The sequence below is a fragment of the Macaca thibetana genome, chromosome 3 (genome assembly GCF_024542745.1).
Source record: "Macaca thibetana thibetana isolate TM-01 chromosome 3, ASM2454274v1, whole genome shotgun sequence".
Lineage (NCBI taxonomy): Eukaryota > Metazoa > Chordata > Mammalia > Primates > Cercopithecidae > Macaca > Macaca thibetana.
The window spans coordinates 103,400,853-103,416,182 of NC_065580.1; the positions used below are offsets into that span (position 1 = coordinate 103,400,853).

The 15,330-nt window shown below is 42.2% G+C and overlaps 1 protein-coding gene and 1 long non-coding RNA gene across 3 annotated transcripts in view; one reads left to right on the forward strand and one right to left on the reverse strand.

Annotated features, from left to right (window-relative positions):
* Positions 1–1,359: 1,359 nt before the first annotated feature.
* Positions 1,360–15,330, reverse strand: part of LOC126950102 (uncharacterized) — a 480,177-nt gene continuing 466,206 nt past the window's right edge. For both annotated transcript variants that reach the window (XM_050783286.1, XM_050783288.1), the window contains 3 exons: positions 14,219–14,348; positions 2,858–2,919; positions 1,360–2,096 (listed from right to left, as the gene is read on the reverse strand). In XM_050783286.1, coding sequence (XP_050639243.1) covers positions 1,898–2,096; positions 2,858–2,919; positions 14,219–14,348 — 391 coding nt within the window. In that variant the 3' untranslated portion in view covers positions 1,360–1,897. The remainder of the gene's footprint in view (positions 2,097–2,857; positions 2,920–14,218; positions 14,349–15,330) is intronic.
* The window catches only part of LOC126950111 (uncharacterized), a 189,675-nt gene continuing 176,019 nt past the window's right edge, over positions 1,675–15,330 (forward strand). Inside the window, exon 1 of the long non-coding RNA XR_007724057.1 lies at positions 1,675–1,758. This is a non-coding gene — a long non-coding RNA (uncharacterized LOC126950111). The remainder of the gene's footprint in view (positions 1,759–15,330) is intronic.

Consider the following 15,330-nt stretch of genomic DNA (forward strand, 5'->3'; position numbering starts at 1 on the left):
TGGATAGAAATGGAAAATGTATACCTGAAAGAGATGTCTGAAAAAGAAAGTTTAAGTGGGTGACAAGCACACTTTTGGTTTGCTAGTGAGCTTTTTGAGCTCAGTTCTCATTTGAGTTTGGAGATGGATTTGTAGGGGCTCTGGGATTTCTCCTCTGTAGTCTGTCTATAGGAGCAAAGCGGAAGATTTTGATTGACGCTTCTTTGAGGAAAGCTTGGACAAAAGCATCACAGATCAGGGGAGATGACAGGCCAAAGTGATGTTCCTTGGAATCTAGGCTAGAAACAGAGGAGAAAAAAACAGAGTGAGGGGAAAGGGACAATTCCCTTGCAAGGGCTGCAGGAGTGGACGGCTGGATTCCAGTTAAAGCAGGAAGTGGAAGAAGGCTTCAGTAAGAGGGTAGAGATCTAGAGCACAGGTTCTCCAAGTGGGGTCCCCAAATCCACCGTATCAGCATCACTTGTTAGCAAGGCAGATTCCCAGGTTCACCTCAGACCTAGGGGATGGAAAATTCTGGAAGTTTGTGAGTCGAGCACAGGAATCTGCATCGTAAGCACGCTACTCATTTGGATGTCTTGGAGGTTTGAGAATCATTGATGCCGCATCTTTCATGTTGTGTAAGAATGCTTTTATCATGAATGGGATTGCGGAGGGACAGTAGCCAATTCCTGGAAGAAGAGGACCGGCTGTACCTGGGTGGGAAATGCTGAGCATATGGCAGAGGACAGATGGCCTGTGTTCTGCGTGCTGAGCAATGATGACAAGGATAAGTGTAAGGCAAGGCTGAATCCACTGGCCTTACAGTTTTCAGAAATAATAAGTCCTGGCCATTCCAATCTCAACCGATTGTTTTCCTGAGGTGGTATTCCAAGGCCATGAACAGGAGCATTGACTGATGAGACTTGAAGAAGGGTCAGTCTGGGCCTGGCTTGGCTGTTCCTTAAAGAGGTGCAATCTTAAAAAGGTGCAATCTCCATGAAAAGTGGCAGAAAATGGCAGTTTCTGGGACCCTGACTGAGTGCCTAAAGCAGCAAGAGTCCAGTGTTGGCCACAGAGGAACACACTTGCCTATGAGCAAGATCCAGCTTCACTTTGGCTCAGCAAAGGACAGACTTCCTCTCCTCCAGCTGCAGACACACCCTGGCCTCCTGAGATGCCTCTACTGTGGCCTAGTCTCAGCTACAAGAGCACAGATGGGCTGTGGTCAGGCAACAGGAAGAGGAAGAAAGGGAGGGATGGATTTTGGGATGTGGATACCTGACCCAGTATAGAAATCCCCCTGTATTCCTAAACCTTTTCTGAGTCACTCTGTGAAAATCACGGGACTCTGGCAGTAGAAAGCAAGTTAAGTAGAATGCTAGCCAGACAAGATTTTTTATTGTTATTTTAAGAACTCCCTAGCCCCCAAATCAATAAATCATGTCAGATGAATATAAATGTGCACTTTTAGCCAAGCAGTGGCTCTCACCTGTTATCCCAATGCTTTGGGAGGCCAAGGTGGAAGGATCACATGAGGCCAGGTGTTCAATTCCACACTGTGGAGGGCACAAGCTGTGGGAGGGCCTGGAAGAAACGCCTCAAAGATTCTCCCAGTCCTGCCACCCTGCGGGAGACATTTCAAAGGAATCGTAAACTCATGTGACCAGCAGGGAGGACAACACCGAAGAAACTGTCCTGCCTAAAATCAGCCGCTGTCCAGAGCTAGCACCTGGAAGGAGACACTCCCTCTCCTGGAGTCACATCTTCACTGGAAGGCGGGTGGGAGCTCACTGCTGTGACCCACGTATCCTCCTCTCTGTGTCTCTATCCTGCTACTTTCTCTGACTGCATCTTCCTCTGTTCCTTGGCCACAGTGTTTGATTCTTGAGAAGAGAACGTTGAACAAGTCACATCCTTGTCACTCTGAGTCGGAACTCTCATTTGACTTGGAAGATTTGTGCTTCCGTTTTTTCTTCTTTTTCTTTTCTTTCTTCCTTTTCTTATGCTTTTCTTTCCTCTTCTTTTTCTTGTGTTTCTCTTTATCTTCAGAGGAACTGGAGCTGCTCCCATCTTCATCTGAGGTAGAATCCTCCAGTAACTGTTTTAACTGCCGTATCCTAAACATTCAAAATTGATCAAACAGTGAGTTTTTGCTTTAATTGGAAAGTTTCTTAAGTATGTCATTCAAAAGCAGTATAGAAGGAACATGAATAGCCACATCACAAAGACAGTGATTATTTTTATTTTTACCTGTTTTCTCCATTCTTCTCTACCTGAATGCTTATTTTTATGTGACTGTAACCGTTGTACAAGCCATTTTTGTATTCTTTTCCTTGTCCTAGTCATTTCTGTAGGTTTCCACAGTACTTACAATTACAATTTCTAACAGATACACACTTTACTAAACCATTCCCCCAACTGCTCAGTTTCCTAATAGATAATCTACATCCTCAACAATCATAATTTAATGTAACCAGTTTGAGAAAACAAACTCTCCCAATTTTTCACTCTCTAATCTTGTCTAGGTGTAATTTTTAACAAAAGCTCAGATCCTTAAAGATGCTGGAGGAGATAAACTGAATTACATGAAAGTACCAATTGTACCATGCCAGTAGACAGCACAACAGGGGTTGCTAATATCAACCGCAGTGGTCAGAAAGCTGGACCAAGCCTACAGCTTTAAGCCAACCCAAGTAGGAAGAGGATGGCCTGCTCATTCCCCAACACTGGTCTTGTCAGCCATGACTCCTACCCAATAAACATTTCACAAATGAAGTACCATGTTTACTATATCACTCTCCTAGTGCTAGAATGTTTTTTTTCCAACTTTGTAGAATTTAAAACTTCTAAGTAGATATCATCAACAGGACAATCTCACCTTACATCCTTTTCATATTGTTTATTGTCTTGTATGATGTCATACATGAAATCCTCATGTGCCTTTAGGGACAGAGAAGGTTAAGGTTTGGTTAGGCTTCATGGACCACAAGTTAAATAAAATGAAACCCCTATGTTACAGAAAACAGTTTTTTTTTCCTTTTTTTACTGTTTGATGCAGTCGTATGCTCAACATCTTTCAATCCTTTTAAGGGTCGCATTATTGATAACTCGCTAAGGCTATAAAAAGGATTTCCTAATGAGAAAATACACGAAATAATATTCTTCATGAGGAAATAACTGCATAAACTGGAAGAGTCATACTATAAAACAGTATTCAAGTTTAGAAATACTGAGGTAATTCTCTTTGTTCTATTGGGTTAGATGACCAAAAGTTAGTATTAAGCAAAACAAAGGAGTTGCTCAATGATACATAGGAATGATCATTTATAAGTACTCAAAAATACATGTTACAGGTCGGGCACAGTGGCTCACACCTGTAATCCAAGCACTTTGGGAGACTGGGAGGTGGATCACGAGGTCAGGAGATCGAGACACTATCCTGGCTAACACGGTGAAACCCTGTCTCTACTAAAAATACAAAAAATTAGCTGGGCGTGGTGCCCGGCGACTGTAGTCCTAGCTACTTAGGAGACTGAGGCAGGAGAATGGTGTGAACCCGGGAGGCAGATGTTTCAGTGAGCCAAGATCGCGCCTCTGAACTCCAGCCTGGGCGACAGAGGAAGACTCCGTCTCAAAAAAAAAAACATATCCCAAAGAAGTCTGGAAATAAACACATCAAGCTATTTGCTGCAAAGCCACTCTCAGGAGGAAGTCAAGATTGGACTTGGTGGTAAAAGCCTTACTATGAGGTCTTCATTTTGCTTAATAAGGCAAATAAACTGTATTCTTATATTCTATAATTGAAAAATGACTTAAAATTCACAATTATGGGTGGGGATCAGTGGCTCATGCCTGTAATCCCAGCACTTTGGGAGACCGAGGCGGGTGGATCACGAGGTCAGCGGTTCGAGACCAGCCTGACCAACATGGTGAAACCCCATCTCTACTAAAAATACAAAAATTAGCTGGGTGTGGTGGCAGGCACCTGTAATCCCAGGTACTTGGGAGGCTGAGGCAGGAGAATTGCTTGAAACCGAAAGGCAGAGGTTGCAGTGAGCCAAGATCACACCACTGCACTCTAGCCTAGGCAGCAAGAGCAAAACCCTGTTTCAAAAAATAAAATTAGGCCGGGCGTGGTGGCTCAAGCCTGTAATCCCAGCACTTTGGGAGGCCAAGACGGGCGGATCACGAGGTCAGGAGATCGAGACCATCCTGGCGAACACGGTGAAACCCCGTCTCTACTAAAAAATACACACAAAAAAACTAGCCGGGTGAGGTGGTAGGCGCCTGTAGTCCCAGCTACTCGGGAGGCTGAGGCAGGAGAATGGCGTAAACCCGGGAGGCGGAGCTTGCAGTGAGCTGAGATCCGGCCACTGCACTCCAGCCTGGGCGACAGAGCGAGACTCTGTCTCAAAAAAAAAAAAAAAAAAAAATTAAAAAAAAAAAATTCACAATTATGAACATTATGCTTATAGAGTTGTATAAATTGATGTTCTGTTACATCCTTAGGGTAAATTCTTAGAAGTTGAATTTCTGAGTCAAAAAGAACTATGCTAAATTTTTTAGATTTATCAACAAGCTTTGTTTTATACTATCTGTAAAACTGACATTTCACCTAAAAGTGTTTGATCTAGAATAATTGTTTTTCAGATTAAGACAAAAACACAAAACTTTAAATGCCTTACAATGTTAAAAGAACGTCTGTTGACTTCAGTTTCATATATAGCTGGCCCTTGTATCCTGAAGAGTTACACGTCCAGATTCAACCAAGGATCGAAAATATTTGGAAAAAAAAAAAAAGGACGGATTTGTCTGTACTGCACATGTTCAGACTCTTTTTTCTTGTCATTATTCCTTAAGCAATACAGTGTAACAACAATTTACTCAGTATTATAGGTACTCTAGAGATGATTAAAGTATACAGGAATGTGTGCACAGCTTATATGCTATTTTATTTATTTTATTTGACAAAATCTCACTTTGACACCCAGGCTGGAGTACAGTGGCATGATCTTGGCTCACTGCAACCTCTGCCTCCCATGTTCAAGTGATTCTCGTGCCTCAGCCTCCCAAGTAGCTGGGATGGCAGGCATGTGCTACCATGCCTGGCTGATTTTTGTATTTTTATTTTTTTGAGACAGAGTCATACTCTGTCGCCTAGGCTGCAGTGCAGCGGTGTGATCTCAGCTCACTGCAACCTCCACCTCCTAGATTCAAGCGATTCTCCTGCCTCAGTCATCCAAGTAGCTGGGATTACAGGTGCCCACCACCCCACCCAGCTAATTTTGGTATTTTCAGTAGAGACAGGGTTTCACTGTGTTGGCTAGGCTGTCTTGAACTCCTGACCTCAGGTGATCTGCCCACCTCAGACTCCCAAAGTGCTAACATTACAGGCGTGAGCCACTGTGTCCAGCCTAATTTTGTATATTTAGTAGAGCTGGGGTTTCACCATGTTGGTCAGGCTAGTCTCAAACTCCTGACCTCAGGTGATCCACCTGCCTAGGCCTCCCAAACTGCTGGAATTACAGGCGTGAGCCACTGCACCCAGCCTATACCATTTTATTTGAGGGACTTTGAGCACCTGCAGATTTTGGTATCCCAGGGGATACTGGGATCCAATTCCCCATGGATACCAAGGGACAACTGTATGCTGATCACTCCAGTAGAGCCACAAGGCAGCATATTTCACTTGGCAGAAGTGGTTACTGAACAGTGAATTAACACCTCTGGGAGGTGACTCTATGTTAAAGTGGAGAATGATTGATAGATCATGCTAATGATAGATCTGTCTGTCATTTAAGAGGAAATATACACAATTCTAGCTTGTAATAGACAGACATCTACTCTTTAAAGGCTGAGAAACTAGGCCGGGCGCAGAGGCTCACGCCTGTAATCCCAGCACTTTGGGAGGCCAAGGCGGTGGATCACGGGGTCAGGAGATCGAGACCATGGTGAAACCCCGCCTCTACTAAAAATACAAAAAATTAGCCAGGCGCGGTGGTGGGTGCCTGTAGTCCCAGCTACACGGGAGGCTGAGGCAGGAGAATGGCGTGAACCTGGGAGGCGGAGCTTGCAGTGAGCCGAGATCGCGCCACTGCACTCCAGCCGCCTGGGTGACAGAGCGAGACTCCATCTCAAAAAAAAAAAAAAAGTCTGGGAAACTAAAACTCTGATTTTAGTTATGAGACATGACTTTTTATATAATAAATGTTAAAAAGGGGAGTTGAATAGGGAACAAAGTCTTCTTCAGAAAAAGAATCACTGACCCAATGTATAAACAAAGAACACTTTTATAAATGTTAGTTTTTTCTTGAAGAGCTAAATTTGTCTCACAAATGGTTAACAGCAGATATCTTGGCCAAAAGGCTTCTGGGAATGTACTTTATGTGAACATTCAGTTCGCTGGTGACTATCGGATTAATTAAGATTCACCATCTCTGATTAAGGTAAAATGACATTGTATGGTTTTACTTACTACTCTGAACTGTTCTAACTTTTGGTTGTCTTTGATAAAGAAAGGGCATTCTTTGTAGCCTGTTTGGTGACCATACCGTTTGCAATGTCAACCTAAAAGCCAAGCAAAGGGGAAATATTTCTGCAAGATAAGAGTGTTTCACCTAAGTGAGATAAAGAATCAGTAGATTATATTAGAGTTTTTATTCATTAAACTCCAATTCTAAAAGAAAATGCAATCATGGATGAACCATGTAAGGTCCCAGAAAAGACAGGTAAACTAATTGCTTATAGTTTTTTGAGATAGGTAAACTAATTGCTTAGAGATTATATTAAAGTTTTTATTCATTAAACTCCAATTCTAAAAGAAAATGCAATCATGGATGAACCATGTAAGGTCCCAGAAAAGACAGGTAAACTAATTGCTTACCCAAGCATCCTTTAATCTTGTTGCTTTAGGAATTAATTTTCCAACACCAAGAAATTATGAAGCAATCCAATGAAAAGTACTGCAAAAGGTGAATTTTTTTTCAGTGTGTCTCACTGTATTTTTCAAAGTATATATCTTCTATTAATCAAGTGGCTCTGAATCTCATTTATAAATTTAGTCACTAGACTGACCAACATGTAGAAACCCTGTCTCTACTAAAAATACAAAATTAGCCAGGCATAGTGGTCCATGCCTGTAATCCCAGCTACTTGGGAAGGCTAAGGCAGCTTCTTTCTCAGGTTGAGTCGACCTCTGTTCACATCCCTAACTTTCAAGTAAACAAAATCACAAGTTCTCTTAAAATGTTAATGTCATCAGAACCCTACTGCAACTTTACTTGCAGAAGAGGGAAACTGTCCTATTTAAAGAGGTTAACTATTAGAAGCAACAGAAGGTCCTGATGAGGAACTGGAAGGATAGTAACAAGAGAATGTATATACATGCTCCAAGGCAACAAATTCCAGTCTTTATGGAATTTCAATGAGTGGACCTGGCATCAGGCATTGACATCTGAGAAAAAGGAAGTGGTGAGCAAAGCAAGAATGGATGAGATCCTTGTTACTTCTCTCACCTGTTCATATTCTCTCAGCACCAACTGGATGTGGTATAAATCAGGACATCGTATGGGAATGGTGAATGAGACCCTGTGTTTGAGTATTCAGCAATTCTAAGCAAGTTGGTCAGGAAGCATGAAGAGGGATTTAAGTAAGTTCAGCCAAGTTTTGCTCTATGCTGGCAACTACAGAACACACGCAGTGACAGGGCAAGAAAAGTTTTTCCCTTTTTATTTTTATTTGAGGATTGAATGCAGGAAACCACTGAAAAAAAATAAAGTTTGTGGATTTTCTTTTCTTTTTTTTTATTTTCTTGAGACAGAGTCTTGCTCTGTTGCCCAGGCTGGAGTGTAGTGGCGCGATCTCGGCTCACTGCAACCTCCGCCTCCTGGGTTCAAGCAATTCTCCTGCCTCAGCCTCCTGAGTAGCTGGGATTATAGATGCATGCCACCACACCCGGCTCATTTTTTATATTTTTGGTAGAGACAGGGTTTCGTCGTGTTAGCCAGGCTGGTCTCGAACTCCTGACTTTGTGATCAGTCTGCCTCAGGCTTCCAAAGTGCTGGGATTACAGGTGTGAGCCACCGTGCCAGGCCTAAGTTTGTGGATTTCTATTGATAGCCTGTGAGCTATCCCTATCCTTATCTCCCTCACCATTTAAAGTTTGGGAAAGAAGGACTACACTCTTTCGAACTAATATCTGCCTTTATGGCAAAGCTGAAAGGATGTGAAATGCCATGGAACAAGGATTGATGTATAGATATCCAGAAGATACCATTTCCGCTCAAAATCCTTTTATTATGGAAAGATGATCCCAGCTATTCAAAGCGTGGTCCGTGGACCAGCAAATTCAACAATATGAGGAAGGTTGTTAGAAAAGCAGGGTGTAGGACCCAACCCAGAAATATTGAATATTCAGTATTCAGTATTTTGGATATTCAAATACTGGATATTCAGTATTTCTGGGTTGGGCCTGATACAGACACATAACCTGAATTTTAAAATATTTACTGCTTATTTGTAGAAATATCAAAGTGGGAGAACCACTTTTCTAATTAACACTAAAATTGGTAAAATCAAAAATGTGTGCATAGGTTTGTAATTACCTTAACAGTAATTACATTATATGCAAATGGATTAAACACTTCAGTCAAAAGGCAGAGATTTATAGAATGGATAAAAATGTTATCCACCAGGTGCCGTGGCTCATGCCTGTAATCCTAACACTTTGGGAGGTCAAGGCAGGAGGACTGCTTGAGCCCAGGAGTTTGCGAATAGCCTGGGCAACAAGATGAGACCCCGTCTCTACAAAAAATTTTTAAAACTTAGCCAGGCATGATGGCTGGCCCCTGTGGTTCCAGCTACTCAGAAGGCTGAGGTGGGAGGATTGCTTGAGCCTAGGTGGTCTAGGCTGCAGTGCGCTGTGATTGTGCCACTGCACTCCACCCTGGGCAGCAGAGAGGCCCTGTCTCAAAAAAAAAAAAAAAAAAAAAAAAAAGGAAAAATGCTATCCAAGCGCGGGATATAAGTGACACACTGTAGATTTAAAGACACAATTAGGTTGGCAGTAAAAGGATGGAACGGGAATATATGCTGCAGTTACCCAAAGGGAACTAAAGCTGCTCCAATAATTTCAGACAAAATACACCATAAGACAAAAACTGTTAAGAGAGACAAAGAAGGACATTTTGTATTGATAAAAGGGTCAATCTATCAAGAAGATACAACATTTATAAGTATGTATGTAACCTAGCAAAAGAGGGCCAGATAGTTGAGACACAAACTGACAGAATTGAAGGGGAAAATAGAACAATGTAACAATAGGCCGGGCACGGTGGCTCACACCTGTAATCCCAGGACTTTGGGAGGATAAGTCCCAGGGATCACGAGTTCAGGAGATGGAGACCATCCTGGCTAACACGATGAAACCCTGTCTCTATTAAAAGTACACACAAAAAATTAGCCGGACGTGGTGGCGGGTGCCTGTAGTCCCAGCTACTCAGAGGCTGAGGCAGGAGAATGGTGTGAACCTGGGAAGCAGAGCTTGCAGTGAGTGGAGATCACACCACTGCACTCTATCCTGGGCAACAGAGCAAGACGCCATCTCAAAAAAAAAAAAAAAAAAAGAACAATGTAACAATAATACAGATTTCAATACTTTCCATTCAATAATGGATACAACAACTAGAGAGAAGATCAGCAATGAATTATAAGACTTAAGCAATAATATAAATCAACTGAACCTAACAGATATTTATGAAACACTCTACCACCCAACAATAGAGTAAACACTTTTTGAAGTCAACATGGAACATTATCCAGAGACTCTATATTAGGCCATAAAACAAGAATTAATATAATTAAAAGGATTTAAACCATGCAGAGTATATTCTCCAACTAGGATGGACTCAAATTACAAAGCAACAATATAAGGAAATTTGAAGAATCCAATATGTAGAGACTGAATAACACAAGTGTAACCAATCCACGAGTCAAAGGGGATGTTAGAAAATTAAAACACAACAGGCTGGCGCGGTGGCTCACGCCTGTAATCCCAGCACTTTGGAAGGCTGAGGCGGGCGGACCACCTGAGGTTGGGAGTTCAAGACCAGACTGACCAACATGTAGAAACCCTGTCTCTACTAAAAATACAAAATTAGCCAGGCATAGTGGTCCATGCCTGTAATCCCAGCTACTTGGGAAGGCTGAGGCAGGAGAATCGCTTGAACCTGGGAGGCGGAGCTTGCGGTGAGCCGAGATCGTGCCATTGTACTCCAGCCTGGGCAACTAGAGCAAAACTCCATCTCAAACAAACAAACAAACAAACAAGCAAAGAAAACACAACATATCAAAATTTACACAATGCCGATAAAGTAGTGGTTAAAAGAAAATTTATAGCTTCTAATTCTTATAATAGAAGAAAGGTCTCAATCAATAATCTAGGTCTTTATCATAAAAATCAGGAAAAAGAGTAACCCAGACCAAAGATAAGCAGAATAAGGAAATAATAAATGATGCCATTGCTGGACCTCAAAAACACGCTAAATGAAAAGAGTCAGATCACTTATATATGTCCAGAAAAGCCAAATTCACTAAGAGAGTAGATTAATTGTTGCCTAGGGCTATCAATGGGTATGAACTGGAAATGGGTTGAGAGATCTTAAGGTGAGGGGTAGGGATGAAAATGTTCTAACACTTATTTATGATGATGGTTGCACACACTTGGTAGTTACTAAATGTCACTGCATTACACATTTATTTAAGGGTGATTTTGAGGGCATCCAAAATCACAAAAAAACATTTTTTAAGAAGCCATAAACACAGAAGGACTGGGAAACCATAAAACAGTCACATAAAAAAAATGTGGGATGTTATAATGCGGATAGATGAATAATAAAAGAAAAGCAGATCCCAGAAAACTAAAGTTTAAGGCAGCAGAGGGTAGAATCTGAGAACTGATTCAGTTTCTACTTGCAGAACCTCCAAAGCTCAGCAATTGGCAGCACCAGATACCTCTGGAGGTGAAGGGGCAGTTAAAATAAGGAGGATTGGTTAAATGTCCATAGGCAGTTCTCCTTGGTCTGGGCAGAAGTTTGTTTAGTATGTGGAAAAGGTATAACAAAGGGTCTCTGGCCACGGAGACGTCAGGTGGATCTCAAGGAAGTTGTGGCAATAGACACAGAGGATCATACGAATGAATGGAAAACCAATGACAGATTTCCCAGACTCCCTCCACTCAGCTCCCAGAACACTCACAGAATGGCTTTCCCTTCCATGTGTGAACCTTCTCTGGGAAAATACAAGCCACTCAAAGAAGAAAAACCAATAGATAACTGAACTCAGATGTTCCCCAACCAATTACCTAGAAAATCACCCTGCAATGGGGGATCAACAAGCCCTACTCAGGCACTTAGGGCTACCAATCAACTTTTTATCTCTCACTAAAAAACAAGAATACTGTGGCAGCCACTCTCTAAAATGACCCTAATTAATAATTGTTGATCCCTAAAAAGAACACCCTTGTGTAGTCCCTGCTACCCTGAACAGGGCTAACTGCTGTAAGGATAGTACCTATCTGAAGAATAGAACTGCAGACACAGAGGTGAGGAAAGAATTTTTAAAATTTGTAAAATTGAGACCTACATTTCAGATTGAAAGGGCTCACCATTGTGAAATTTTAGAACACCAGGAATGAGAAGATGCTATAAACTTCCAGAGAAGAAAAATAAAAAACAAAGCAATAATAAAGGCCTTATGAAAAGATCAAAAATTGGAATTACTTTGGACGTCCCAATAGCTGTTCTAGAAAATCAAGAAAATGAAGCAATGCCTTCAAAATCTAAAGGAAGCTAACTTTTAACTTAGAATTTGATATCCTGGCAAATTAAAAAACATAAAATGAAAATTCCAGGGGCTGGACATGGTGGCTCATGCCTGTAATCCCAGCACTTTGGGAGGCTGAGGTGGGTGGATTGCTTGAGCCTAGGAGTTTGAGACCAGCCTGGGCAACATGGTGAAACCCCGTTTCTACAACAAATACAAAAATTAGCTGGGTGTGGTGGCGCACACTGGTAGTCCCAGCTACTTGGGAGGCTGAGACAGGAGAATCGCTTGAACCTGGGAGGCGGAGGATGAAGGGAGCCGAGATCGCGCCATTGCACTCCAGCCTGGGCGACAACAGTGAAACTCCATCTCAAAAAAAAAAAAAAAAAAAATTAGCCAGGCGTGGTGGTGCATGCCTGTAAGTACTAGCTACTTGGGAGGATGAGAAATGGGATGATCACTTGAGTCTAGGAGGTCGAGGCTGCAGTGAACCAAGATGGTACCACAGCACTCCAGGCTGGGCAACAGAGCAAGACCCTGTCTCAAAAAAAAAAAAAAAAAATCTACCTCCTATAAACCCATTTGGAAGGAAATTGCCCTAGGATTCATTACACCATAAGAACAGAATATAGTAACAAAGAACATTCCAGATACAGGAAAATGGGTGATCCAACACAAGAGAGAGGCTAAAGGAACCTGCAGAATGATGGTGTCTTATTCAACCTGGGCTGACATAATAACAATGCTGTGTGCCGGGTGGCCTAAACAACAGAAATTGATTTTCTCAGCTCTGGAGGGTTGGAATCTGAGTTCCACGTCCCAGCAAGGTAGGTCTGTGGTGACAGCTTTCTTCCTAACTTGAGACGGCAGCCCTCTTACTTTTTCTTCACATGGCACAAGGGGGTGGGGGTAGGACAGGACAGAGTGACAGCGAGAGCGAGAATGCGTATATGAGCCTGGGCCTGCCCGAGAGAGAGTGATCTCCAGTACTTCTTCTTTGAAAGGTATCATGTCATGAGGGCCCTAACCTCATGATCTCATTTAACCTTAATTAATTCACAAGGCCCCATCTCCAAATGTCATCACATTAGAGATGAGGCTTCATCATTCAAATTATGGGGAGAACCTAAACATTCAGTCCATCATATATTGGTCAAGGGAGATGCCTGGATGATAAGCATGGAAGTAGCCACCTTCAGTAAGATGAAATTGACAGAACATCTCAAGTATATGCATTGAAGGTCTTAAGTTTGAAGCTTGGAAAAATGTTGAGGTTGAATTAGAGATCAGTACATGAAAGGAAAAACAATAATAATAATAACAAAAGCTGAAAAACAATAAATACAGGACACATTTTGAGTGGACACATTTCGCAAGATACAGCTCACCTCTGGTCATAATCATAGTAAATACCAAAGACTTATGTTACTAAGTTTATGATACAATAATTACTGGGAAAATGAGATATAGAAGGGTACACATGTGTGGTGAGAGCAGGAGATAGAATTACATACTCATCTTCCACTGGACAGAGGCAACAGAAAATGGCCAAACCTGAAAAATCATGGAGCAACAATGCAACTATGAGGTTAAGATGTGGAGATAAACATCAAAACAACCAACTTAAAAAGCTCAACTATTTGGAAGAGTGATTTTTTTTTTCCTTCAAGACGGAGTCTCACTCTGTCTTCAGGCTGGAGTGCAGTGGTGTGATCTCAATTCACTGCCACCTCTGACTCCCTGGTTCAAGCAATTCTCCTGCCTCAGCCTCCTGAGTAGCTGGGATTACAGTCACGCACCACCATGCCCAGCTAATTTTTGTATTTTTGGTAGAGACGGGATTTCATCATGTTGGCCAGGATGGTCTCGATCTCCTGACCTCATGATCCACCCGCCTCAGCCTCCCAATGGAAGAGTGATTTCATACCCTCTCGAATGCGTTAACTGCTATGGAGGGGCAGGGCATGTGCACAGAGAGTTCTACCTGTGTAGACCCATCCTCCCATGGTAGCTTCTCTCAGTTACATGGACAAAGCACCACTGATAGAGAGCACGCAACAGAGGCAAGACCCAAAAAGACCCGTCCTCTAATGCATCCCTCACTCCCATGGCATTTCCACCACAGAAAGTCCTTTCTATTACAGGAATAATACCAAAGAGTTTACTCCCAAGGCAGTGACAGTCCTGAGTAAAGACTGCTGGACTTGGAATCAGGAACTCTACAGTCAAAGCTTTGCTCTACATCTTCTCTGGGACCACTTACTGACATGCACACATCTGTGTCCTCATCTAGAAGACGGAGAACATGCCGTGGCTATAAGAGGGCTGTGGTGAGAACAAGTTAAATAAAAGAAGTAAACATGCTTTGTAAATTGCGGTGTGTAAGTTGCATGGATTAGGGAAACTCTCCCACACTCACACTGCATAACTCTGACTTCTTTCCCCAGTGGCATCCAAAGTCCTTTAGTTGGCGCATGAGCCAGAAATTCCCTGGCATGTTCATTGCCTGGTACACCTGGTATGCAATCTTCTGGCTTAACCTCATCTTCCTAAACAAAGGGAACAAGGTGTAAACAGCATGGCAAGAGAGCGCTGGGATTCTCTCCTACTTCCCTTGGAGTCACCCTCATCTGGCTTTTTCCTGGGCTGTGGGTGCCAACGTCATCTTAATTACCCCTCAAAACTAGAAAGAAAGACAGTTACACTTGATCAAAAAAACAGGAAACAAATGTACCAGAAGAACTATACCAAAAACAGTGTAGCTGTTCTTAGAGAAGTTACTGGTGAAGCAGAAAAAAATCTGTCCTTATATAGCAATGACTGGTGAGCTCCAAATTTTGATGTAAATTAGATTCTAAGGTTTTTTTAAAAAAGGTTTCACTACCTCAAAATGTAGAATGAAGTAAGATATATGAATTAAAGTAAACCAGGGTTCCTGGAATAACAGAAAGGGCATGTTAGGCTAGAATAGCTTATTATACCCTGAAGGCCCCTGTCATATTTTACAGTCACAAGCATGCTGTAATTTTTTCCAAGTTTCTATGAATATTAAACTTCAATAGAAGGACGGTTTTTAAGAATTTTTTTTTTTTTTTTTTGAGACAGAGTCTTGCTCTGTTATCCAGGCTGGAGTGCAGCAGTGCAATGTTGGTCCACTGCAACCTCCACCTCCCAGGTTCAAGAGATTCTTGTGCCTTAGACTTCTGAGTAGCTGGAATTACAGATGTGTACTACCACGTCCAGCTAATTTTTTTTTTTTTTTTGTATTTTTAATAGAGACAGTGTTTTGCCATGTTGCCCAGGCTGATTTTGAACTCCTGACCTCAGGTGGTCCACCTGCCTCAGCCTCCCAAAGTGCTGGGATTATAGGCATGTGCCACTGCGCTTGGCAAAGAATCTTTCTTCATTGAGAGTTATGAAACAGCAAGTTTTCTTTGCTGTGGCCTGGCACTCTAAGTCTCCCTCGTGCGCACACACCCTGGTGCTGTGGCCAGGGAGCTGCAGGAAGGATACCTGCACCGGGGAGCGGGA